At 42.7% G+C, this 27,864-nt stretch overlaps 1 protein-coding gene across 4 annotated transcripts; it reads left to right on the forward strand.

Annotated features, from left to right (window-relative positions):
- Positions 1-438: 438 nt before the first annotated feature.
- C4H1orf141 (chromosome 4 C1orf141 homolog) lies at positions 439-27,848 on the forward strand. Of its 4 annotated transcripts, none has more exons than XM_077333405.1 (10): positions 439-504; positions 959-1,054; positions 3,958-4,054; positions 5,983-6,230; positions 10,118-10,218; positions 19,563-19,672; positions 21,702-21,801; positions 21,896-22,019; positions 22,893-23,085; positions 26,751-27,848. In XM_077333405.1, exons 4-10 carry the CDS (start codon positions 6,040-6,042, stop codon positions 27,747-27,749), a joined length of 1,818 nt encoding a protein of 605 aa, XP_077189520.1. In that variant the 5' UTR covers positions 439-504; positions 959-1,054; positions 3,958-4,054; positions 5,983-6,039; the 3' UTR covers positions 27,750-27,848. The 4 variants fall into 4 exon arrangements, with proteins under 4 accessions (XP_077189520.1, XP_077189516.1, XP_077189518.1 ...); XM_077333401.1 differs by having other exon boundaries at positions 6,067-6,230; XM_077333403.1 differs by having other exon boundaries at positions 447-493; positions 6,067-6,230.
- The last annotated feature ends 16 nt before the right edge of the window (positions 27,849-27,864 follow it).

Genomic DNA, 27,864 nt, shown 5'->3' on the forward strand with positions numbered 1-27,864 from the left:
CAAGCCAAGGAGTGGAGGGTGAGGTTTGTTTTGCTTTCCCTTGCAGCCTCATCAGGAGGCAAAACGCAAGATGGGTCTCCCCTTGAGGAGAGCTGCAAATGCAAGATTTACCATCCTGCATTTGTAAGCAGGAAGCCACTTGCGTTTTACCCCTCTGTGCAGAAATGGTCAAAGTCATGGAAGATTATTCATTGACGAACACAGTTACACATTTATTTCATGGAAAATGCTGGCATCTTAGTAACAGTACTACTAAAGAGAAATATTTCTACTTTGTGAGCTGCCCATAAATGGTTGCTGTACACCAGTGTCACTCCAACTTTCTTCTTTCCTTAAAAACTCTACCCTCCTTTATTCCTAATTATGTGACATTTGTTACCATGGAGAAATACATGTGGCTGAAACTAGTATGGTTGTCATGGTTCTAGTCAACAGTGATGACACAATGAGAACAGAGAGGTTCTACAGGGCCTCTTCAGAGAGTGGACTTCAGGTAACTCAGAGGTATTATTGCTAAAGATACCATACCCAACCTGTCACACACATTGTTCTCTGGATTGCTGCTAAGTTTTCTTTTCTTCTTCAATAGGTTGGTTAGCTTTCAATGGTTGAATGGGTTTTTTTTTTGGGGGGGGGAGGCATTCATGAAAATGTGTTGGTTTTGCCTGGGAATGAATTACTCAGATAGGATTGCCAACTCTGTCTTGAGAAATTCCTGAATCCCCCCCCCCCCGAGGGTGGGAAAGGGAGGGAGCTCAGCACATTCTCTGAAGCTGCCATTTCCTTCAGGAGAAATTATCTTTGTTCTCTGGAGATAATTTGTAATTCTGGGAGAATGCCAGGGTCCACTTGGAGGTTAGCAGTTTGTTAGCCACTCCCCATTTCTTTCCATATATAAGGAGCTGGCATGATGTTTCCACAGATGATGAAAGAGAACCCAATTTTATTTTTCCTCTAGGTTTGAAACTCAAATAGCAACAACCTACTTTTTCCTGAGACATTGATTCTGGGAACAGGTGGACAACTGCATGCAGTATATCACAGGAAGTAATAGGTCAGTACCATCTGAATAAAGAAAATACAAGGACAGGACTCTTTGGAAGTGACATTATTTTGAATTTGAATTTTTAATTATTATTTTTCCATTATCTCATTTTGTGGTAAAATTAGCACTGGCATTATTGCTTGAGAAGTTCCTCCTGATTCAGGGGAGCAGTGTGTGTGGGGAGGATGGAAATTGGTGAGGGAAGGCCATTTCCTCCAACTGATCTCAATTGTCTGGGGACCAGTAATTCTGACAGAACTATGCCCCCACCCCATCCTGTGGACAAATGGAGGTCAAATAGAAATGTGCATTAATTTAAGATAGATCATTTTAAAAGAAAAATATCTGGATTCAGTGGAAATGTCTCCCCATATCACATATTACTCCTCAAATCACTTTCTCATAAATCTGTGAACTGCAGCACTTACGACAAATGTGTTGGAAGCTTGCACCATTTGCAAAGTGATGAGCACTTTGCCTATGCTGGCCGGGCAGCTCAGGTGTTCTGGTGCCACAGCCGCCAGTGCAGGTTCAGGGGAGTGACCTTGAACTGGAGCAGCTGCTGAACAGTGTCTGAACTGGAACTAGAGTTCCTGCAGCCATGGGCTGCACTGAAAGTAGTGTTCCAATTAGCAGAGTCAAAACAATCCAAGAAGTCTACATCAGGGGACACCTGACCTGCCCAGCCAGCACATGTTCTGTTGTAAATCCATCTGGTGTAGGAGCCTAGATTTTTACTTTATTACAAAAGTTCTTCTCTAGTGCTTTCCTGTCATCCCATGCTAGTTCTGTAATATTTAATTTCCCCTAAGCCCCTCTGTAGAATTTATTGTGGGATTCTGTAAAGTATATAAATGTATTTAATATTTTACAAATTCACTTTAAAATGATCAGTATTATCAAATGCATGCTTTAGAAAAACAAGGAACTGATCATTTTACAAATTCACTCCGAAATTGCACAAGTTCCTAGAACTGTACATGCATTCAGGTTGCATGGCCTCCACAACAGCACTACCTTAGTGGAGTCTGCACGGAGTGATTTCCATTTTGATTTTGTCCAATTAAAATTTTCCCTCTGCAACAAGCATGATTGATCCAGAGTGACCCTGGATATTTGAAGAATTGGGTTGGGAAAGAATGAGAAAGCAAGCAGATCTCTGGCTGCTTCAGATTTGTTGCAGAAGCTCCGTGGTAGAGAAGCCCTGATTGGCTAAGGCTATAAGTTTTTCTTAAAGGGGAAGCCCTAATTTTCTCTCAGCAGAAGCTGCAGAAGCCCTCACTTTTGTCAGTAGAGATTTGCCTTGTGGTTTTTTCTTCCCTCCTCTGCTGTTTCCAATGCTCTCCCCCCCCCCATTCAAGAAAAGAAAAGAAAGAAAGAGGGTCCTGCTGCACTTGGCTCCCCCTCCCCCCTCTCCTTCTGCACTGAGCCTCCCTAAGCATGTACAGAAATTTTCTGTTTCTGTTTCAAGGGGGGGGGAGGAAGACCCGAGTTCAAATCGATCTGGATTCAGCAGGATCCACAATGGAATAAACAAAGTAAGTGCAGATTCAGCCCTTGCCAGTTTCACAGGTTCCAAGGCTCTGGGCAGTTTACATGGAACATTGCATAAATTTACATGGAACATTATAACAATCTATAACATTATACAGTTTTCAATAGAACACTATCTATGAGTAACAATTACAACACAACATGAATAACAACAACACTGGGAAGATCAAATTGTTCAGTCATGGAAGGGTGTCTGGTAGGGGGGTGGCAGATGTTCCGAGTCGGTCAGCCTCAAGCGAATGCTAGGGTGCCAACTCCTTGACCGATTATGCACTGGGAACTTCACTGCCTCAGCTCCCGTGCAGGAGCACAAATCAAGGGCGGATGAGGTGCATCAAGCCAAATGCTCCCCCATGTGGGTGCAGGAAGAGGTGGGCAAACCTGCTACTCCAGCCTGCAGTTCGGCATGAAACTTCCAGTGCATAAATGGTCATTGTTGGGAAATTCCTGGAGATTTGGGGGAGGGACAGTGGGGGAGGGACATTAATCAGGTATAATCCCAAAGAGTCTATCCTCTGAAGTAGCTATTCTCTCCAGGGAAAGTCATCCCTCTAGTCTGGTGATCACATGTAATTCAGGGAGATCTCCAGACCCCCCTTGGAGGTTGACAACACATTTGCCTGAGTGTCTGTAGCTATCCTTGAATCTTCCTGTAGCAAATTACATGGGGACAAACCAGAGCAGGGTTTGGTGATTTTTTTTGAGGGATGATTACTGGAAGATGGTGTTCTGAATCATAGGGGCCATCCATTAAAAAAAAATTGGTTTTAAACAAAAGGGATTATTATTTAGCCTTCTTTGTAGAATGATCCCTTGTAGAAACCTTTCACTACATTATATCTCATTCATAATAAAGTAAATAAATAATGATGTGCTCATCATCACAATACCCCTTCCACCCCCCCCCCAAATTATGGGCCTGAGCAGGCCACAGGTCAGTGGTAGAGCATTTGCTTGGCCTGCAAAAAGTCCCAGGTTCAGTCCCTGGCATCTCCCATTAAATGGATCAGGTAACAGGGAATGCAAAAGGGTTCCTGGAGAGCTGCTGCTAATCTGAGTAGACAATACTGATGTTGAAGGCTGATGGTCTACTCAGTATAAAGCAGCTTTATCCCCAAGGATTCTGCAGGTTCAATCACAGAGTGTTAATCCAAAGTTTGAACCAAGACATACCTTTCAAGGTTTGCAGTATCAGTGCCCATATGAACTCATTTTTGTGTAATTAAATATCTGGGTGGTTTGGGGAATCAGGATGTATCATAGAAAATACCACTTTTTAATCCTCACTGCATCAGATTGATTCTTGCTATTAATCCTCCCTATTTTCTTCAAACAAATGCATCTTGATTTTATCATAGGGAATGAATAATAATTATGACACAGAGACTACTGGTAAAGCTTGATGTATTGAAGAAGTATACAATGAAAAAGCTGGCTAAATATGAAAAGGTGGAAGTAAGTATATGACCCCAAAGGCAAATAAAGGACTGTCAGTCATGGATCCAAAATTTCACATCCAAAGTCTTGCTGAGGCATGACACACTATTTGTAAAGAAGAGCAGGAAAGTTATTACCTAATTAATTATAAAGCAACTTAACTACATAAATAAACGTTCATATTCTAATAGCAAAGTGAGACATTTAATACTGTGATCAGGATAACATTGACTACAAGTAGTACATGGAACATACAAAATAATGACTATAGCTAATAAACCAAAATGTTCAAGTTCATTAAATATTTAAAAATGGATAATAAAAATATGGCAAATAGTGAATTGGCAGTTTTGACAGAACTAATGCAACGAGGGGACACTAAACAAACATTATTTTGCTCCAGGCTGGCAACCTTTCCATAACATCTGGAACAGGCAGTACCATTTCACAGTCAATATATATCACTATGCACGTTTTGTTTTAATTTTTTAAAATTGAGAAATGTTTTTAAGATTAAAAATGCAATACCAAGAGAAAAAAAGAGTACAGGTACACAAAAGAGACTTCTTTTCTTCCAATTGTTCCTCCTTTCCTCCCCCCCAGGTTTCTTCCTCCCCTACACCTGTCAATGGCTGCAGGCTACAAGGCCATTGGCTATGGGGCTGGAAGGCAGCTGACACTCCAGGCTGACCTCACCCAGCCCGCAGACGAGCCCTACAGGAAGGACAAAGAGGAGAAAGCCTGGCCCACCCGGCTTGCCTCAGCAGTGGCCTCTCCTGCCTCTTGCAGGCCTGGGTATGCATGAAGCTGGCACATACTCCTGGACCATTTTGGGGTCACTGCATTGTGCTGCATCTGTTCCAGGCTTTCCCAGGCAGGCCCCAGTTTCCGGGCTGCTTCTGGGAGACATCTGAGGAGACTGTGGCTGTGACATAGATGACTACAGTGAAGATGACCTGATCTGAGCCAGGCTCTCCCAGGAAATATCTCTTGGATGAGGCTCTTTACTGCGGCTGTCATTGTTGTGGTCTCCTTGGAGACCTCCTGATAGTAGCCTGGAGCCTCGGGGCTGCCTGTGAGAGGCTGGAGCAGATGCGATACAGTGATCCCAGCGAGGCCCAGGACAATGGGTCAGCTTCATGCACACCCAGGCCAGCAAGAGGAGGGAGCAGCTGCCACTGAGGCGAGCCAGGTGGCTGGGCTTCCTTCTCTCCTCCTCTTTGTCCTCTTCATGGGGCTTGGGGTCTGCGGGCTGGGTCAAGGTTGGTCTGTGGCAACAGCTGCCTTCCAGACCCATAACCATGATGGGCGAGAGAAGGAGACTTCAGACAGGCTTGGCAGCAGCCAAGGCCAAAATCCTCCTCCTTGATCTGCTGGGTGGCTCCTGCTCTGCTCCTTGCGGGTGGGATGGGAGAACACAACATCCCTTCCCTGCATATTTCTGTCACAGTTCCCCCCAGGCCATGGCTATAGATGTTTCCACATCAACAAAAAATAAAACAATCACTTACTACATTAGCAAAGGAGCCAGAGAAATAATTTTTATTTAGATATGGTTTATAATTTTTGGAATGATAAAAGAGAAGGTGTTTCTTTATGTGTTTTACGAGTTCTTATAATTTCTATTTCTTCCTGTAATCAGTATTACAAATGTGTTATGTTAGATTTTGGAAAACAAAGCTTTTTAAACAATGTATTAAAAATTGTGCTGGCCTGGCAGTATTTATTTTCTGTGAAGGCACCTGTTCTGTTGGGCATGAGGAAGCAGATTTGAAAAGAACATAGGGAGAGACAGAGGGAGTTGCTCTTCTGCTGCTCTGGGAATGCTGCAGTTTTTCTGGGAGGGCAGGTGTTGCTTTGGGATTGGTGACACTTACCTGCTTGTTACCTATTCATCCTGTATAATTGCAAATAGACTGAAATCAATAATGTTTACTCTTCCCCAGGAAACTAATCCTGTAAAGCTCTGGAATTGAGAAAACTGAGAACTGAAACATACACCAATGAAAGTTCTGTCTTTTTTTAAACAGAGTCCAACTCTTGGGAAAGTACAATTAAGTCCATTTGTAAAGAGTCCGCTGTTGGTTGAACTTAAACTGGATTATGAATTGTCTCCTGCTGGAAAATCAAGCTTTTTAGCTTCTACTGAGCGTTTTAGTGAATCTAGTCACATTTCAACCTATTATCAAGAAAGGTGGGACTACCTCTTTATTCATGACTAGTATTTCTTGTATATTTTCCCCTGTAAAACAATAAAACGTCTTCTGATTGACAATAGCATGGGGGATGGGAGTTATAACATGTTGAAAAAATGGCCCTGTATGGAATGGGCACAAGAATTCATTGGAATGTTTTCATAACATTTCTTTCTTATGTTTTACATAAATAATCAGATTCCCACCTTACCTCTTTGTTTAAATTTTTTTAGACTGGTTAAACATTAAATACATAGACTGAAAACAAGCAATCCTGTCACATTTTTAAAAGCTTTTTATAAATCTACATACATGCGTCACAGTCTAAGGGCCATTTCGCACGGCTTCAAAATAGCACAATGGTTGCTAATTGAAAACGCTACTAATTTGGAATAACCCACGACGTCGTAGACAATCTGCAACACTCCTGAAACCGACCCGCAAAAAGCGCTTCGTTGTAGCGCTTTCAGGGGAATCCCAAAAAGTGGATTCACCCTCCGGAAAGCGATACACTCCTGCAACCAATCTGCAACAATAGCGATAAAGACCTGTGCGTTAACATTGTTGCGGTTTCTTCAGAGTCCCTCCTCCTGAGCCTGTCCTCCAAACTTCCGGCGAAGCGATCGCCATTTTTTTTTCCCCGAGCGAGTGGAGATCAATGCACCGGCGAGCTTCCGTTTAGCCAGTGAGGCTTCCCAGGCTGCAGTCCCTCCTCAGAGTTGTTTACAGTCACTAAGCACAAGAAGCCCGCAGAAGCCCGTTTGCTGATGTATTTTCCCTTTATTTTTCACACTGTTTTGGCTGAAAATCGCGCCCGTGAGGGGGGGGAGGGGGGGATTTTTTTTTCCACTCGGAGGCAGCGTGGCCACGATCAAATGACAGCTCAAACAGAGGCTTCCCGGCTTCAGTCCCTCCCCTTCAGTCACTAAGCACACACATTTCACACATTCCATTCAGCCGAAAATCGGGCCCGTGAGAGGGGGGGGATTGTTTTTTTCACTCGGAGGCAGCATGTTAACGATCAAATGATCAAACGACAGCTCAAACACCCCAGGCAGCTGGATGGGTCTCTCCGTTGCAACGAATCTACCCAGATTCGTTACAATGGGTCTGTTTTTTTTTTTTTTTTTTAAACCTTCCTTAAAGGGAAAGGGGCTGTTTGGGAGCATGCTAACGGCTGCCCATTGGCTGCTTGACGGCCAGGGGCGGGACGAGCTTGGCAATAGCGCTTCCTTTCTAGCGATTTCTGCCGAGACCGGAAGCCTGTGGGAAACGCTAAAAAACGCAACTGATTCCACTACAAAGGCAGGTATGCATAACGACGAATTCCACTATTTTAAATGGCGATTTTTCATTCAGTGACCAATTTGCAACAAAGATCCCCGTGCAAAAAGGCCCTAAATATATTCCTTTATATAGAATTTAGGGTTTTAAAGGTTAAACTGCTATGTTAATGCTGGTGTTGAATGGCAGTGAATTAATTTATTTTGCTGCTCTTCATGTGAAAAAAAATTCTTACATGTGTCACTGTTTTATACACTCAAGTCACAATGTCTGTCAGATAGAAACAAATGTGAGGCTGTAGCAGAGTACAATAAAGACATATGTTGGTAACTAAAGGAGCAATCCTAGGCAGGTCTGCTCAGAAGCAAGCCCAATTTCTTTCAATAGGAGTCCTTTACAGGAAAGTATTTTTGGAACTGAAGTCTAAAATTCTAGATTCTGTGAGTAAAGATTGCCACTCGCCGATAAAATAAAAACACATTCACAGCCAAGATGTCAAAACAAGTTGCATGGCTGCATCCACTTGTGCAAATGCTTGCTTGATCCTGTTTTATAAATATCATGTAGCAATGCAGCCTTTGAGTCTCTTTAAAAGTCTTTTTTCCAAGTCTTTGGTTATTTTATAAGAAAACTATCGCAGATCTTAAGGATTACTAGTTTATATAGTTAGAAGCATCAAATGGTATCATTTCATGATGTAATTATGTATATGACAGTCATCAAATTGCAACCAATTTATGATGATCCCAGCAAGGAGCTTTTAAGGCAAGTGAGAAGCAAGGGTGATCTGCCATTGCCTTCCAGAGTCTTCATTGGGGGGTCTTTCATCTAAGAATTGATTCTGCTCGGCTTCAGAGGCCTGGAAAGATTGGGCTGCACCATGCTGTCTTCCTTCCCCAAGCTGTAGATGGAAGTGGTAGAAAGTGTTATCAACTTAGGGCAACTTATTTCTTCTTATTTTCTATTTCTTTGTCTACTGTTTCAAAACTAAAAAAACACTTTACAGAAACTGATGGCAACTTATCAACTTCTGATGAGGGAGTAGAATTCGCAGATATCAAATTGGGAGGAGTAGCAAACACCCCAGATGGCCTGCATGGCCCCATCCAGCTTTAGAAGAAGAGTTGGTTCTTACATGATGCTTTTTCTCTACCAAAAGAAGTATCCAAATGGCTTACAATCTCCCCACAACAGACCCCCTGTGAGGTAGGTGAGGATGAGAGAGCCCTGATATTACTGCTTGGTCAGAACAGCTTTATCAGTGCTGTGGAGAGTCCAAGGTCAGCCATCTGGTTGCATGTGGGGGAGCGGAGAATTAAACCCGGCTTGCCAGATTAGAAGTCGACGTTCCTAAGCAATATACCAAACTGGCTCTCTATGGTTATAACTACATAGGATTTCAAGGCAAGAGATGTTCAGAGGTGATTTGCATTCCTTGCTTCTGTGTAGTGAACTTGGTATAACTTGGTGGTCTCCCATCCAAATACTCCCGAGCTGACACTGCTTGCTTCTGAGATATGATGAGACCTGTCTAAGCTGGGCCATCCAGGTCAGAACATGCCATAGATAAGGGTCAGCAATTTTAATTTCTCTAGAATTTTTAAAAAGAGTCTTTGCACATACAAAATTATTGTTGGGACTTTTGGACTTGGCTTGGTCCTTAGTCCTTCCAGAAAAATAGAGCTACATAGTAATAGTATTTGATAGCATTCAGTTATTAGTTACCTTTGTAGATGAGGCACAGATCCAAACACATTTTTTAAAAAATCCACTTCCACAAAAGTGCTAAGCAGAATCTGCCCTGAAAGTTGACAAATCATATTAGCCTTTTTTTCCAGCTGTTTTATCAGTAAACTAGGAATTAAGCCCACTGTACAAAAAATACAGCAGGCGCTAGCGGGGTGGGTGGATGGATGGATAGAAGGAAGGAAGAAAGGAAGGAAGGAAGAAAGAAAGGCAGGAAGGCAGAAAGAGAGCAAGTGGGAGGGAGAGAAAGAGGCAAAGAGAGAAAGGCAGAGAGAGAGAAATTGAGGGAGGAAGGAAGGTATGAGAAATTGAATGCTGGAAGGAAGGTGCCATGAAAGGGGACAGGGCAGAAGGCAAGGGTCTGCTGGGCATTTGGGGAGGGAGTCATGATGGGGGGCAGGGGGAAGAGTTGGGGGTTGAGAAGGGTGGCTGGGTGGCTGGGTGTTTTGGGGTGGAGCAGCGGCAGTGGAGCACTGGGTTGAGTGGCGAGGGGGGCGAAAAGATGGGGGTTGAGAAAGGTGGGTGGCTGGGTGTTTGGGGACGGGGCGGCGGCGGAGTATGGGGTTCTATGGCAAGTGGGGAAGGGGGCTGGGTTGAGAAGGGTGGGCACCTACCTGCCTTGGCGGTGGGCAGCCGAGTAATGGCAGCTGTCGGCTGAAGGTGGCGCAGCTTGGGGGGTGGCCAGGTCAGTCTGTGGGGAAGGGGCCCATCGTTGTCCCCCCATCCTGGACTGAGCCCTCCCCCACACCCCTTACTGCTTTATTTATACCGCTCCCGCGGAGTGGTATAAAGATTATATTAGGCTGTATCTTTGATTGCTATTTCATTTGACAATTGTTTATGTTTTGATATTTAGGCCTAAATCTGTGTCTGCAGCACACATACCTAGGAAGAAACTGGTTCTGAGGCCATCTAGTGCTCCAAACAACTTGAAAGTTAAACGAAGTGATAAGAAAGGTGTGTGTGTTAAATGCTATGAAGTCACTTCTAACCAATGACGACTCTAAGAATTAGTGATGTTCTAAATGCCCTACCATTTTACTTTTGATTATGTTAATCAAAGGGTTTTCAAGGAATGTGTTTAGTAGAAGTGGCTTGCCATTGCCACCTTCTGCTTGGTATTAACCAGGGTTAGCTAAAGTTATACTGACATCATATATGAAAGATCTTCTGCCAGATCCCCCTTCTGCTACTGCTGCTGCTGCTCAGTATCTACCCTTCAAGGATTCCTCTGCCCCATCACCATTGGAATAGCCTATTTTCTTCTGATGGGGCCACTGACCCCTGAAGGGGGTACATGAATCTTAGTCTGATGTCTTGACTATGACCATTCCACCTTGACTGACTCTGCTGGGAGTTTAGCCTCTTGACAGAGTCTAAACTCATTAGCGTATTGCTCTGAGCTTCTCTGAGATGTCTTCCACTTGATGGATTAGGCTGTGATCAGCCTTTGTTTGCACATAGGTCTAAATCCCACTTTCACACAGAATCAAGCCTGGTTGGGGGCGATTCCAGTCCTGGCCCAACTCAGACCCTCAGTTGGCCCTCAGCAAGGGATCGTTTACGCACTGGGAACTTCACTGCCCCAGCTCCTGTGCAGAAGCACAAATTGGGGGTGGATGAGGCACATCATGCCTAATGCTCCCCCCTGTGGGTGCCGGAAGAGATGGGGCAACCTGCCACAACTAAATCTCCAGCCTGCAGCCTGGCATGAAATGGTAAGGGAGTGCAATATCTATCCCCTGTTTTGTTCCAGGTTTGAACACTATGTATCATGGGGCTGGGCCATGTGCAAGAGGGAAAATTCAGGCTATTTCCAGTTGGGCATTGCTCCCCCATCCCCCTAGCAACACTTCTATCATCTACCCTTTTTAAAAAAAAAAATCATGCCCAATCATGTTACAATGCAATTCCAAAGTAGCAAAATAGCAACCCCTCTACCTGCTGCCACATTTGGTTGGCACCTTTCCTTCTTTCTATTTTTTCTTGGTTTTAGTGAGATCAGGGACAGTCGGCATGGGCAGAACAGCCTACTTTTGTGTTGTATCTATTTTGCATTACAAGGCAATTGTGGGAATTTTAAAATTTTATTTTGGACTTGGCTCATATGATACAAAATGGTGCTGGAAAAAGAATGGGGGAGTTTTTGCCACATTACAATAATTGATGAGGAAAACAAATAGCGGGAATTTTTTATGTCCTGTCCCTCGGCTAACCTGTGTGTACACAAATCCTCAGGACAAATGGGAAGGTGAGCAGGGCAAGGGCTCTGTGTACAGTCATCAGAAAAGATTGGGAGAGCCGGTCCCTGGCAAAAAAGAACCCAACAACAACAGGGGGCAATGTGGCATAACACCTGGGTGAGTCCTCCATATGGTAGACGTCTGACACACATAAACCTCCTCACATTTAAGGTGTGCATCGAAGAAGGGATATCAAAAACTAGTTACTCTTATTTAAATTATTTTGTTTCATTTATTTGTATTTAATCAGTTTTAAGCAGAGGATCTAGACATTTGCTTGTCCAAAATTATGCAACTAATTTTAGGGTCTGATTTCATCACATTTAATTAGCATAAAAATACCAGCATCCACTTTTTAAAGTGCAACTTTCTAGTCCTCAGGACTCCAGAAGAAAATCTGAAAAAGTGCAGGCAAATTCTGTAAAAAGGATTAGACTCTAGAAATTATCCAGACAAGGGCAAGATTATTTTATAATTATCTCTTCCATAAAACACAGATTTTATTTTCTTTGTCCCCTGTTACCCTTTAATACAACATTGCTTTCATCTTCCTTTCCAACTTTGTTTGCAGGGGGAAAGTTCCAAACATTTTCAAAATATTACCATTTGTTCTATCTCTCATGAGATACCATGTGAGCCAGAGCTTGGGCCACAAATCTAGAGTCCAGCCGGGGTTGTTCTGGTCTTTAGCTATTTAAAAAAATTATGGCCCTTGGTGGTGCACTAAAAAATTATCATATGCATATTTACATGGAAGTTACCTAAATAAAATATGTATTTCTTTGTAGGCACAAATAGGATTATGCCATAATGATGGGGAGGGGGAAGCACACGCATGCAAAGCAAACTCCATCTGTTAGTTAAGTTTTTAGGATATTGGTGTTTCAACCTCATGTACTAAGAAATTACTACCTACAGCCTTCCTGATATTGTTGTTGTTATGTGCGAAGTCGTGTCCGACCCATCGCGACCCCATGGACAATGATCCTCCAGGCCTTCCTGTCCTCTACCATTCCCCGGAGTCCATTTAAGTTTGCACCTACTGCTTCAGTGACTCCATCCATCCACCTCATTCTCTGTCGTCCCCTTCTTCTTTTGCCCTCGATCTCTCCCAGCATTAGGCTCTTCTCCAGGGAGTCCTTCCTTCTCATGAGGTGGCCAAAATATTTGAGTTTCATCTTCAGGATCTGGCCTTCTAAAGAGCAGTCAGGGCTGATCTCCTCTAGGACTGACTGGTTTGTTCGCCTTGCAGTCCAAGGGACTCGCAAGAGTCTTCTCCAGCACCAGAGTTCAAAAGCCTCAATTCTTTGACGCTCGGCCTTCCTTATGGTCCAACTTTCGCAGCCATACATTGCAACTGGGAAGACCATAGCCTTGACTAAACGCACTTTTGTTGGCAGGGTGATGTCTCTGCTTTTTAGGATGCTGTCTAGATTTGCCATAGCTTTCCTCCCCAGGAGCAAGCGTCTTTTAATTTCTTTGCTGCAGTCCCCATCTGCAGTGATCTTGGAGCCCAGGAAAATAAAATCTGTCACTATCTCCATTTCTTCCCCTTCTATTTGCCAGGAATTGAGAGGGCCGGATGCCATGATCTTTGTTTTCTTGATGTTGAGTTTCAAGCCAACTTTGGCACTCTCCTCCTTCACCCGCATCAACAGGCTCTTTAGTTCCTCTTCACTTTCTGCCATTAGAGTGGTATCATCTGCATATCTGAGGTTGTTGATATTTCTCCCTGCAATCTTGATCCCAATTTGTGACTCCTCTAATCCCGCATTTCTCATGATGTGCTCTGCATACAAGTTAAATAGGCAAGGCGACAGTATACAGCCTTGCCGAACTCCTTTCTCAATTTTGAACCAGTCAGTGATTCCATGTTCAGTTCTCACTGTTGCTTCTTGACCTGCATATAAATTTCTCAAGAGACAAATAAGATGTTCTGGTATTCCCATCTCTTTAAGAACTTGCCACAATTTGTTGTGCTCCACACAATCAAAGGCTTTAGCATAGTCAATGAAGCAGAAGTAGACGTTCTTCTGGTACTCCCTAGCTTTCTCCATGATCCAGCGTATGTTGGCAATTTGATCTCTAGTTCCTCTGCCTCTTCGAAATCCTGCCTGTACTTCTGGAAGTTCTCGGTCCACGTATTGCTGGAGCCTAGCTTGTAGGATTTTGAGCATAACTTTGCTAGCATGAGAAATTAGTGCGATGGTGCGGTAGTTTGAACATTCTTTGGCATTGCCCTTCTTTGGGATTGGAATGTAAACTGACCTTTTCCAATCCTGTGGCCATTGTTGAGTTTTCCAAATTTGCTGGCATATTGAGTGTAGCACTTTTACTGCATCGTCCTTTAAGATTTTGAATAGTTCAACTGGAATGCTGTCACTACCACTAGCTTTATTGTTGCTCAGACTTCCTAAGGCCCATTTGACTTCACATTCCAGGATGTCTGGCTCCAGGTCAGTAACTACCCCATTGTGGTCATCAGGGATGTTAAGCTCGCTCTTGTATAGTTCTTCTGTATAATTTTGCCACCTTTGTTTGATCTCTTCTGCTTCTGTGAGGTCCCTACCATTTTGGTCCCTTATCATACCCATCTTTGCATGAAACGTTCTCTTCATATCTCCAATTTTCTTGAAAAGATCTCTGGTCCTCCCCATTCTATTGTTTTCTTCTATTTGTTTGCACTGTTCATTTAAGAAGGCATTCTTATCTCTTCTAGCTTTTCTCTGGAATTCTGCATTCAATTGGGTGTATCTTTCTCTTTCTCCCTTGCCTTTCACTTCCCTTCTCTCCTTAGCTATTTGTAAAGCTTCCTCAGACAGCCATTTTGATTTCTTGCATTTCTTTTTCTTTGGGATGGTTTTAGTTGCTACCTCTTGTACAATGTTGCGAACCTCCGTCCATAGTTCTTCAGGCACTCTGTCTATCAGATCTAATTCCTTAAATCTATTTGTCACCTCCACTGTGTATTTGTCAGGGATATGATTTAGTTCATACCTGAGTGGCCTAGTGCTTTTCCCTACTTTCTTCAATTTAAGCCTAAATTTTGCAACAAGAAGCTCATGATCTGAACCACAATCAGCTCCTGGTCTTGTTTTTATTGACTGGATAGAACTTTTCCATCTTTGGCTGCAGAGCACATAGTCAATCTGATTTCTGTGTTGACCGTCTGGTGATGTCCATGTGTAGAGTCGTCTCTTGGGTTGCTGGAAAAGAGTGTTTGCTATGACCATTGTATTCTCTTGACAAAATTCTACCAGCCTGTGCCCTGCTTCATTTTGTACTCCAAGGCCAAACTTGCCTGTTATCCCGGTTATCTTTTGGCTTCCTACTTTAGCATTCCAATCCCCCATGATGATAAGCACATCATTTTTGGGCGTTGCTTCTAGAAGGTGTTGTAGGGCTTCATAGAACTGATCAACTTCATCCTCTTCAGCAGCAGTGGTTGGGGCGTAGACCTGGATCACTGTGATGTTGAATGGTTTGCCTTGGATTCGAACTGAGATCATTCTGTCATTTTGGGGATTGTATCCCAAGACTGCTTTTCCTACTCTCTTATTGATTATGAAGGCTACTCCATTTCTTCTGCGAGATTCTTGTCCACAGTAGTATACCTGATGGTCATCTGAATTAAATTCACCCATTCCTGTCCATTTTAGTTCACTGATTCCTAAAATGTCGATGTTCAGTCTTCTCATTTCTTGTTTAACCACGTCCAGCTTGCCTTGATTCATGGATCTGACGTTCCAGGTTCCTATGGAATAAAAATCTTTACAGCATCGGACTGTCTTTTCGCCACCAGTTACTTCCACAACTGAGCGTCCTTTCGGCTTTGGCCCAGCCGCTTCATTCATTCTGGCGCTACTCGTACTAGCCGTCTGCTCATCCCCAGTAGCATATTGGACACCTTCCGACCTGAGGGGCTCATCTTCCAGCGTCATATCGTTATGCCTATTGGAACTGTCCATAGAGTTTTCATGGCAAAGATACTGGAGTGGTTTGCCATTTCCTTCTCCAGTGGATCACCTTTTGTCAGAGCTCTCAGCTATGACCTGTCCGTCTTGGGTGGCCCTGCACGGCATAGCTCATAGCTTCACTGAACTACGCAAGCCCCCTTGCCACAACAAGGCAGCGATCCTTGAAGGGGGGTTCCTGATATACCATTCATCATTACATGAGAACAGGGAAACACATTTACTAGCTGTGATACATGCAAACAAAATAAAATTCCAGGTTTTTTAATCATGTGTACATGATGCTCTAGTCATGTGTACATGATGCTCGAGTACATGTTGCTCTAGTCACACAACATGGTGACCGCACATATTGAGGGTATCACATGTAGCATGTGCAGCACAATCTGCCCTTAGATGTGGCTGAATTGCCACACAATAACATGTGAGGAAAGTATTAGGAAATGGATAATGTGCACCTTAAATTTATTTTCCATCTATTACTCTAGGGGCACTGTTTGTTACTTACAGACAAAATATCTGTACTCCTAAGTGAATCAATCAGATCTCCCTCTTTTCCCAGCTGTTTTTGGGAAAGAGGTAATAGAACAATAAAACTCCATGAGCATTAACAAATTCAAACTATTGCTGCGTGTCCCATGTCCCATGGTATTTTCCTTGCCTTTATAATACATTTAAAACATGTATAACTTCTAACCTTGTAAAGGGTTCCAGTGAACCCAAAAGCACACAAACTATTATGTGGCTGTGTGTTCTTTATATATATATATATTACATAGGTTGCTATCAACTTGGCAGACTGCCCGCCCCAAAAGCTTACTTCTCTGCATGGGGTGAGCTGAGCCCAAAGAAAGCTTCAAAAAAATTTTATTTAGAACACAGTGTCTTCCACGCAGGTTTCCTGTTGCTGATGCAGCTTCAGATAAAACACAGCAGAAACGGGGCCTCCGCATGGCAGGTTTCTCAGAAACTCCCCTGCCTCAAGCCCCCAGAAGTGGCCACCCCTTCCCTAAGTTGAGTTATAAAACAATATAAAACAATATAAAAATGATACCGAATGTTTATTAAAGTGTACCAATATATTGTTAGGAACAAAGTAGAAACTGTACAGATCTAACTGTACATGAACAGACTAGGGTTGGCTGCTTCGGTGTCTGAAGCGGCCACTTGCACCCGTAGCAGCCAGTGTGTGTGTGGGGGGGAGGCGTGGGCGTCGATGTGCTGACTGGCACACACATGCAAGCGCAGAGCTCTGTGCCTACGTGTGTGTGCTGACCGGCGTGTCGACGCCCACACCTCCCCTCCCCTCCCCTCCCCTCTTGCAACATGGCACTGGCTGCTTCAGACGCCGAAGCGCCCAACCCTAGAACAGAACAAACGTGTTTTGACCCTCATGGGTCTTTCTCAGTGGTCAATATTATTATGCAATGCACTCCTATCTAAAACCTATTCTGAAGTTTAGCTGGGTAATCAAGGAAAATCTGTTTGGTGTAGACCCGACAAATACTTCTATAGTGTTTCTTTTTGGAGCCCACCTTCTAAGATATATAATGTATAGGCCCACCACTCTCAGCTATTGTCATTCTGCATAGAGAGTGCATTACATGTGTGTTAGAAAGAAGCTTCTTAGATCTGACAGGGGCTTTTCGCACGCCTTCAAAATCGCACAATGGTTGCCAATTGAAAACGCTATTGATTTGCCGTTATGCACAACGTCGTTGACAATCTGCCACACACCTGAAACCGATCCGCAAAAAGCGCTTCCTTGTAGCGCTTTCAGGGAAATCCCCAAAAGTGGATTCACCCTCCGGAAAGCGCTACACTCCTGCAACCAATCTGCAACACTAGCGAAAAAGACCTGTGCGTTAACATTGTTGCGGTTTCTACAAAGTCCCTCCCCCTGGCTCTCTCCTCTGATCTTCCGGCGAAGCGATCGCCATTTTTTTTTCTCAGAGCGAGCGGGGATAAACGCACCAGTGAGCCTCTTTCTGTTTAGAGGCTTCCCCGGCTTCAGTCCCTCCCCAGAGTCACTAAGCACAAACAACACTTTGGACACAAACAACAGAGAAGCCCGTTTGCTGATGTATTTCCCCTTTATTTTTTACACTTTTTTCGGCCGAAAATCGGGCCCGTGAGGGGGGGGGAATTTTTTTTTCACTCGGAGGAAGCGTGGCAACGATCAAACGACAGCTGAAACACACCGGCAGCTGGATGGGTCTCTCCGTTGCAACGAATCAACACAGATTCGTTGCAATGGGTGTGTGTTTTTTTTTTAACTTTCTTAAAGGGAAAGGGGCTGTTTGGGAGCATGCTAACGGCTGCCCATTGGCTGCTTGACGGCCAGGGGCGGGATGAGCTTGGCAATAGCGCTTCCTTTCTAGCGATTTTTGCCGAGACCGGAAGCCTGTGGGAAACGCTACAAAACGTAACTGGATTCCACTACAAAGGCAGGTATGCATAATGACGAATTCCACTATTCTAAATGGCGATTTTTCATTCAGCAACCAATTTGCTACAAAGATCCCGGTGCGGAAAGCCCCACAGTATTGGTCAACATTGTAAATCATTGGCTGTTAGCCCAATGCCTAGCCAATGTGGGGATCCAGGATGTAGCTCTTAAATAACTCCAATTCTTTCTCCAAAGTTGGGGACAGATGGTTATACTAGAGGAAAGAACCTTTCAATCGCAGGCTTTGATATATCGAGTCCTGCATGGAGCTATTCTCCCCCGAATGATATTTAACATATATATGCATCCCCTTGCCCAGAGTTTCAGATTGGGTTGTTACCAGTACGCTGATCACACACAGCTATTCTTGTTGATGGACAGCCATCTATTCACAACTCCAGACTCCTTAGCCAGGTGCCTGAAGGCTTTGGTAGATTAACTCAAGTGGAGTCAGCTGAAGTTGAATCCAGCTAAGATGGAAATCCTCTGGCTGGGTTGGCATGCCACAGAGGAGGCAATGCAACTGCCAGCTCTTTACAGAGTCAAACTGACATATTTGATTGCAGTTAAGAGCCTGGGTGTGATTCTGGATATTTGCCTATTCATGGAGGCCCATATTGACAATGTTGCTTGCTAGGCATTCTACCACCTCTGCCTGATACAACAACTTGCACCCTACCAGGCGACATCTGACCTAGACACTGTGATCCATGCAATGGTCACCTTCAGACTAGACTAGACAAACTCACTTTATTCAGGGTTGCCCTTGAAGCTGCTTTGGAAACTTCAACTGGTCCAGAATGTAACAGCTCTAGTCTTTACTGTGATCCAATGAAGAACACATATTCAGCCTGCGCTCTTTCAGTTGCACTGGCACCAGATTACAGACTGGTTCAGGCTCAAGGTTTTGGTGCTAACCTTTACAGCCCAAAGCAGTCTCTTCCAAGTATTTGAAAGGTTGTCACTTGGAGAAGGGCAGGATGCTGTTTCTGTTGGCTGCAGAGGAAAAGACGCGCAGTAATGGGTTTAAACTACAAGTACAACGATATAAGCTAGACATCAGGAAAAAGAATTCACAGTCAGAGTAGTTCAGCAGTGGAATAGGCTGCTTAAGGAGGTGGTGAGCTCCCCCTCACTGGCAGTCTTCAAGCAAAGGTTGGATACACACTTTTCTTGGATGCTTTAGGATGCTTTGGGCTGATCCTGTGTTGAGCAGGGGGTTGGACTAGATGGCCTGTATGGCCCCTTCCAACTCTATGATTCTGTGATTCCACTATGCACCCCACCAAAGAGTGCTACGATCTAGTGACCAAAATTAGCCTATTACATGAGGCAGGAGAAAACACAGGACCTAGTCAATGCCTGACAGGCTACCTTAAGTGAGGTAGGTGACAAGCCAAAATGGATAGCTGTTCTTACAAGTATACTCATTAGGGAATTCACTTAGATTTGCTATCAGAAGAATTACCCTAAAGCAATTCAATCCATATATTGTCTGTGTGTCCTTTTTCGGTCAGCAAATTACTGTTAATGTGACAAAAAATTGGATTTTACTGAAGGAATCCATCTACTTATTCAAAATACTGCTGGGCAATGAATTATTCCTACTTATTTTGCTGTTTTGTATTTTTTAAGGGAAGCTGCAGACTTTAGATGGAGGCTTTGTTATCTTGAATCTAAGCCAAAAGCTAAAAGCACATCATTTCACTGCAGAAGTTCAAAAAAGACCAGAAAGGATCTCATATGTGAGTCTTCCATTGCCAGTATTTCTTACTTCTATAAAACAATATGATCTCCTTCTATAGCTTACACATTGTGTTTGTTTTCTGGACAAAGAAAATCCATACATTATTATACTCTGGTCTATTATCTGATCACATGAGGTGCCAAGATTATAGCGGAAGTCCCTATACATTTCACTGGAAAATCTGTGATTGGTTGCCTGACTTTTCATTTTATATTATGGGGGAGTATTGATCTGAGCAGAGAAAGGGTGCTTGAGATAACTGACTGGTCTGGATCACTTTTATCGGGCCAGTCAGTTGTAAAGCTTTGTACTAGATGAGACATAATCTTCTGTTTAGCTTCCCAGTACTTGATTATTAAACTCCTGGCAAAAGGTATACCTTGACAATAATTATAAATTCACTTCAGGTTTGGTACAAGAAGAAAATGTTAAAGAATCTTTATAACAATTTTCCTCTTATGCACCTCTATATACAATGCCTACAGGCATGACTAAGTTCAGAGACTATAAGAATAGCAATCCTTGTTTTGATAAAAACAGTTACAGAATGAGAGAACACTGGATCAGTCCAGGCTTTTTTACTCATACTGAAATAGCCAGCAATAGCATCAATCTGGTTGAAATAATTCTTTGATTCCAATGTTCCATTAGTAGCCCTTTCATAATTGGGAAACAGCCTGGTGAGTGGAGCGTGTCTGGGCACAGAGAGTGTCCAGCTTCCATTTCCGGCTGGCCAGACACACTCTGTGGGCCAATCAGGGCATGGCCAGCACAGTTGGCCACATCCTGATTGGGCCGGCACCTGGAGGGCCCACCCGCACACAGCAATGGTAGGTCTTCCTTGTATGCTGGAAATGGAGGCTGGACACCTGCCCAATCGGGGTGTAGCCAGCTTTGGAGCACCCTGATGCTCCACGTGGCCAGCCGTGGCCGACAGGAGGAGCTGGTGGCGACGAGGAGCCAGTGGCCATGCCGGCGATGGGGTCCCCATGCCACAGAGGGCCAAGAGGAGGTTGCAGTGCCTCAGTGCCTCAGACAGCACCACCAGAGAGGAGGAGGCGGAGGCGGTGGAGAGGCCAGACAGGAGCCACTGGCGGCAGTGCATGGGAGGCAACAGCAGTGGTGGAAAGGAGGTGGCAGCAGAGAGGAGGCACTGCCACTAGCCAAGCCCTGACAGCCCCAAGGGCCGCACGTGCTCTCCCTGCTGCCTTCAGAGGGGTAGATGGCTGCAGGCCAGGAAGCTACTCGGTGCCTCGCTGGACCTGCATCCCCCACACACAACCTTTGGCCTGCTAGCGCCCGCTGAATTTCAGCCTGCAGTGGGCTTTGTGGCTAGTATTTATATATTTTCAAAATCTTGCCTCATATCAAAATAATCTTTAAGTTAACCCGACTCTAACTGTTCACAGTCTCAGCTGGTTGTACAGTATCAACAGTAGGGTCCTGAACAGAGTTACTCCCATCTAAGCCCACAGACATCATTGGCCTTGGAAGGTTTAACTCTGCTCTAAAATACCATGAAAGTTTACATCTACTCATATGGTCTTAGTGTGAACTAAATTTGGGCAAGTCTCATCAGACAGCATTATCTCATGTTTACTACTTTAAATTTTGACAGAAATGTGTTGACTGAACATCATATACATTGAGAGTCAGTGTGGTGTAATGGCTAGTGTCAGACTAGGATCTGGCCAACCCAGATTCAAAGCCTGATTCTGCCATGGAAAATTGTTACCAGAATTGTTATAAGAGAATATATATATATATATAAGCTTTAAGTCCCACTATCTTGCTCTGTGTTTATTGATTTTATATGTCATATAACCTTTATATCCACATAGCTCTCTAAGTAAGTCCAACTACAAGAAGTTTGTGAGAAGTTTTATGATACTAGTTTTTATTTGGTTGTATTTTGTATAATTTTCATATAATTGCTCTGGAAATGGCATTGCCTCTTTACACATAGCATTTATATAACTTTGTAGAATCTTATTGACATGTGCAAATATTCCCATCTCAACAACCAGGATGAAAGCAAAATTTTGGGTCGCACAGACTCTTCTCACCATCATTTACCTACAGCAGCCAGGAGACGTGATGGACAGCCAACAGTTCCTATGGGGAAAGGTTAGGGAAAATAAATAATACAAATTAAATGAATATGATATCATTAATAATGGCAGCATGACAGTATTGATAGAATACTGTCTCTGATACATAGGTGAAAGAGCAGACCAAACCAGCAAGGAAGAGATCAGCAATCAGGATGTTCAACAGGTGGAGAAAGACAATAAAGTTAGATTCAGTATCAATGGACACTTTTTACCATATGATCCAAATACAAGGTAATTAGTCAAACGGTGGAAATAATATTGCCTGTATTTATTCAAAAGGAAAACTAATCCACAATATGAACAGGTAGAACTGTGATGGGAAAAAAACAAAGAAAATATGTAAGTCTGTATTGATCGCACCGATACTGTGATCAGCAGAACTGCGACACCACTGATGAAAACCTGCAAGATTGCTGCAGTCTGGAAAACACCCGTGTTTTCGAGACAAGATGTTAGTGGCATGGGCTGACTCTTATCAGAAAGTACTAGCCAGTTACACTTCCTTGTGTTGGAGATGACAAGGGCCTAGTCCCCTGCAAAAATTAACATTAAATTAACTTGCCTGTCTTTTAGATAAGGAGGATTTTTTCAAAAGGTTGTAAAGCTATTTCATGACTCAAGCTCATTTTTTAAAAGAACAAAATTACAGCTCCACCTACCTTTTAGGGAGGGGGGAAGGGATCAAAGAATCTGAAAGTGCACATTTTTTAAAAGTTCCTGTAAAAGATATCTTACTTCTATGTAATTTTACCCATCCATCTCAAACAAGTGAACAGAAAAACTATATTAAGAGAGCAGGGGGATCCTGAGGGTCACAGACTGGGCTTCAATGCCCAACAGGCATGAAGAGGAAACCATGGTAAAAAATGGAGAGAAAATAGATTACTCTTGGCTGTGTGATCTCTCTGTTGCAAGGGCAATTTCATAACAAATTGCACAAGCAACCAGACAATCCCGGACACCCTGGAATAGAAGTGCTCAATGACAATATAGTGGACTGACAGAAGGGGTTAGGGGAATAAATAAAAATAAATTATATGGTGACAATTGATATTATGATCCTTTATTTAAATGCCAGACACCTGCTTTTTATTTGTTTTAAAGCAAAGACATTCCTCTGGAAGAAACTCTGATGCCTGAGGGAGAGGAGATTAAGATAAGTACTGTTGACTCCAAGGATAATGCTTTGAAAGAGAAGAAAAGCTTCATCCCCCTGAGCATGGAGGATGAAATTGAGAAACCAAATGCTAAAATAATCCAAGTAGACTCATCAAAAGCTAAACCACCAACTCCAATGGTAATATTTTGTCTTCCCAGTCCCAACTTTCTTTATATGTTAGCAAAAGTTTTTATTGATATAATGCTCCATTCTCCATTTGAAACAAGTTGCACAAATATCTCTGTTTCTCATGAAGTGATATACTGGTCACAGTGTCTATATGCCTTCTGACACTTTCTAAATCTGCATATATCTAACCTCATAGGGTGTGGCCATTTTCATAGGAATGTCATTGAAATACTGCACTATGCATTTCTGCATAATTTACTCTGAGCCCTGTGGCAACTCAGGAACCGTACACCGAAAGCAATAGGAATTGACAGTTTCTCAGTGGTTTGGGGTCAGCAACTGTAGTTAATAAAGCTACAGAAAGAAGGATTTGGGAACATGATATAAATCATATCTGAAGCAATTGTCTTTAAGATGGGCAAAAGGACACTGAACAAATTATGCCAGTGACATGTGATGCCACAAGAGAGAGGTTCTAGTGGTACTCTATAGGAATTCTCTTCATATATCATTTATTTATTTATATATATCAGCAACCCTATAGGGTTTTCAAGCAAGAGACTGATAGGAGTGGTTTGAGAGCCAGTTTGGTGTAGTGGTTAGGAGTGTGGACTTCTAATCTGGCAAGCCAGGTTTGATTCCACACTCCCCCACATGCAGCCAGCTGGGTGACCTTGGGCTTGCCACGGCACTGATAAAACTGTTCTGACCGAGCAGTGATATCAGGGCTCTCTCAGCCTCACCCACCTCACGGGGTGTCTGATGTGGGGAGAGGAAAGGGAAGGCGACTGTAAGCTGCCTTGAGACTCCTTTGGTTAGAGAATAGTGGCATGTAAGAACCAACTCCAATTTAATATTCAAGCAATGTTTTAAACTAACCTTGAATACTGATCCTTTCCAACTTGCCAGTTATGATAAAATACAATCACGGTATTCCATCCCAGATGATTTATTAAGAGCACAAGTTGATGGGTCTAATCTGAGAGATTGGATCTTTAATACTGATGTCATACTGGATCGACAAACAATAATAAAATCTAACTTTTCTCCTTTGTTTAAACTATTCAAAACAGTCCATCTCAGATCAGACTATTTAGTAACCATTTCTGTACAAAAACTTTGAATGGCATTTGCTCATTTACGCTTTCAAGTTATGCCATCAGCCCTACTCTCAGGCCGTTTTTCCGGTGTACCTTTTGCCCTTCGCCTATGTATTTATGGACAACCTGCTGTTGAAGACCTTTATCATTATGTTTTGGATTGTCCACTATACTTGGAGCCAAGAACCAAATATATTGAGAGATGTTTGAGTGGCCAGAACTTCCCTGCGACTTTGGACAAAACAGTCTTTTTATTATCGGATACTAACCCCCTAATTAGTAATAATGTTTCACTATCTGCATTCGCAGCAAGGAAAATTCGAGCCAAATTTATGCCACCAGAGAGCTAGAAACCTGAATTCTTATTGTCTTTTATTATCTATGGACTAATGCATGCATTGTTCTAATTCTTTTACTATTTTTATATCAACTGATCACATTGTAATGGCCTATGGCTGGAAACAATAAAGTCTTATGTATGTATAGATTCTTGTGAGGCTTAAAATTTAATTTAAATCACATGAGAAAAATTAAAAACTTCAGATGACCCTAAAAGTTAATTTCTTCTTCTGACTTTAAAAGAAATTAAAACAGTTTTGTAGGCCCATATAAATATTGTGGGCCTTAAGTACTGTGCCTAATAGATAAGATCATCCTTCAGTCAGGGCTCCTAAATAAACAGTTGTCTAAAAATATACTTAAAAATAAATAGGAAACAATTCTTTCCAATAACAGCAATAGCAAGACAATCAAAACAGAAGCAGATCCCTGAAATGGCAACATATAATTTTTCTAAATGAATACATAAACAGAATATCCAAAGGAACAGAAAAGAAAAACAATTTTCCATCTAATTATCGAAGTGAAAAAGGTGTTGTGTCCCCTCTGAAAAATGTTGTCTGCTGTTATCTCCCAGGGAAGGCAGTTCCAGAGAACAGGGCTAATACAGGAAAGTTCTGCTGCTGTCTGGTGCCCAGAGCAAAGGTTTCCTTGGCACACCTGAACTGATATACTTGTGACTTCTATTTTTTTTTTCAAAGCAAAATGTCAAATATGTATTTTTTATTAAAGAACTGAAGAAGATGATGAAGAGTTGGTACTTATATACCACTTTTCACTACCAGAAGGAGTTTCAAAAAGGCTTACAATCGCCTTCCCTTTCCTCTCCCCACAACAGACATCCTGTGAGGTGGGTGAGGCTGAGAGAGCCCTGATATTACTGCTCGGTCAGAACAGCTTTATCAGTGCTGTGGCAAGCCCAAGGTTACCCAGTTGGCTGCATGTGGGAGAGCAAGGAATCAAACCCGACTCGCCAGATTAGAAGACAACCACAGTTAACCATTAAGCTGGGAGAGGGAGAGGGGACTACTGACTGGGAAGGACACTGTTGACCATTGACTTAGTTGTTGCATCTGCTTATAAAACAATGCCATATGGCTTGAGGGAAGGATTCTGATGACAAAATGGTGGCATGTGTCTTCCCTCTCTCCCATCCATAACTGAAGTCTTCCTCCAACTGACAAAATCAATATTTAAGTTGCATGAAGATTTTTAGACAGGAGGAAGGCTTAAAACTTTATTGAGTAGAGCAATAGGCTACAGACCACTATCCCGATTCTACATACATCATGCCAGTAGGGTATTAGAAGTTCAGTATGTCCAAGGTGAAACATAAACTCAAAATGCTGCATTTTTTAAAAAACAAACACTAACTCACTACGAGGGGTTTGAATTAGGGCCAAGGTGCAGGGAAAGGAAATTACCCTGTCTCCCAATCCCACTTTCCCAATCTGAGTCACCCCTTCCCCTTACTTTTGTTCCTTGTTCCTATGTAAACCGCCCTGAGCCTTTGGGGAGGGCGGTATATAAATATAATAAATAAATAAATAAAACAAGGGCTGCTATTTGCTATGGAGGGCAAATAGACCACTGAGAAGAATTATTTAAATCAGGAAAATGGCAGTGGTTGGGGAAGATTAAATTCTTCTCCCCTGTGCCACAGTCCAATCCAAGTCAGGACTCCCCCCACACACATTCCCTTAGTTGCTTTTAGTAATTAAAAAAACCACAGAAGATCTATACTACTCCTTTCCTCTCAATGGAGACCGAGAGTGGCTTACATCATTCTCCTTTCCTCCATTTTATCGTTACAACAACCCTGTGAGACAGTGAGGCTAGCCCAAGCTCACCCAGTGAGCTTCCACAGTACATATTGGTCCAACACTCTTAACCTTTACATCATTTCCAATTTGATGCTATATTTTTCTGAATTCATTATAAACTGAAATATTCTGTCCACTAAAAAGATTCTTACCCATCAGGAATCTTCCACTGTCCGTAAATGCATTTTATCACCATTCACATGTCTAGCTTTCCCCTCAGTACATGCCACTGAATCCCCTTCCATGCAATAAAGGAGAAGACACTCCCTTGTTGCCTATCCTGGACACTGGCCTATTCCTGCTTTTCAGGGAGATTCTGAGGTAATCCCATAATTACTCTGATATCCTTCTTCTTACCCCAGTTTTCTTGAACGATACTTACATCTATCCCTCCCTCACCTTCTCTCTCTAGAAATCGAGTGAAACACAGCCTGCCTTGTGCAACAATGAAGTGTATCTGAAAAAACTTATAATGGATAAATATGTCAACCAGGAAGGAGATAAAATATCTTGTGACACATGTGTGGTATTTAGACACTTAAACCCAATTCTACAAAACAACTATAATGAAACTTTCACAATACTTCAAAATCCAGATTTTACTCCTAGAGTAACAACAAAGAAGAAGAAGAAGCCCTCCTCATTCAGCAAACTCCAAATCCTCAGGGCTGAGCTTTCATCCAGCGAGAAAAAGTATTGTAATGACATGTATTCTCATACAGGGACACCAGCAGGGCAGAAAATTCCTGGAAGCTTCACTAATGCTAACAGACCCGTTATGAAAGAAACTGTAAAATATGTTTCACAACCAATTCATAAGGATAAGAAATGTGAATTTATAGTATGTGGGGTGAATCTTAAAACTGACGAATACCATGAAATAGTGTCAGGTGATAGACTTACAGGAACCAAATCCCAAGCACTGGGCTCCTTGAACATGACTCCTGCTGAAATCCCTAAGAAAAGAGTGCTTTTTGTGGACTACATACCCATCTCAAAGCCAGTTAAAATGTGTACATATGGTGATGAAATCTCTCACCAAGATTCCTCTCTCCCAGTTAGCAGCTATTCAACAATAAATGATTGCACTGAAGACAAAGCAATCAGGAAAGACAGATCTGATATTAACCAGGATGATTCTGACAAGAAAGACTTTCTGGACAAAATCAGCCTGGATGGTATGGAATTTTCAGGATACTGCCACTCATTTTTATTTGAAGAAGACAGTGAGATGTCAAGCACTACAATATCAACATCATCATCAAAAGGCTTTCAAGCAGAAGTAAGCACTAGCTTTAAGTCCCTGGAAGGAGAAGAGTCCCCTCATCGAGTAATAAGCATACCAACAGCACAGTGTGAGGCCTCTGAATCCAACAGGGACCTGGATGTGCAGAAGACTACTGGCCATTGATCTAAAGTGATGATCAGCACTAAACTCTGACTCTGAAATGGAATTAGTATTGTTTGCATTTATTTCAGTCATGTTAATAAACCTAGAGAATAATTGCTTTACCCACATTTGTTGC

Source organism: Paroedura picta, chromosome 4, assembly GCF_049243985.1.
Source record: "Paroedura picta isolate Pp20150507F chromosome 4, Ppicta_v3.0, whole genome shotgun sequence".
Lineage (NCBI taxonomy): Eukaryota > Metazoa > Chordata > Lepidosauria > Squamata > Gekkonidae > Paroedura > Paroedura picta.

What these genes read in the sequence shown, in the direction of transcription:
- C4H1orf141 (XM_077333401.1), top strand. Translation starts at nt 3,974, where the DNA reads ATGACACAGAGACTACTGGTAAAGCTTGATGTATTGAAGAAGTATACA. An exon ending in CTAAATATGAAAAGGTGGAA is followed by an intron (nt 4,055 to 6,066) that starts GTAAGTATATGA and finishes TTTTTTAAACAG; the next exon opens with AGTCCAACTCTTGGGAAAGT. An exon ending in GACCAGAAAGGATCTCATAT is followed by an intron (nt 19,673 to 21,701) that starts GTGAGTCTTCCA and finishes CTCAACAACCAG; the next exon opens with GATGAAAGCAAAATTTTGGG.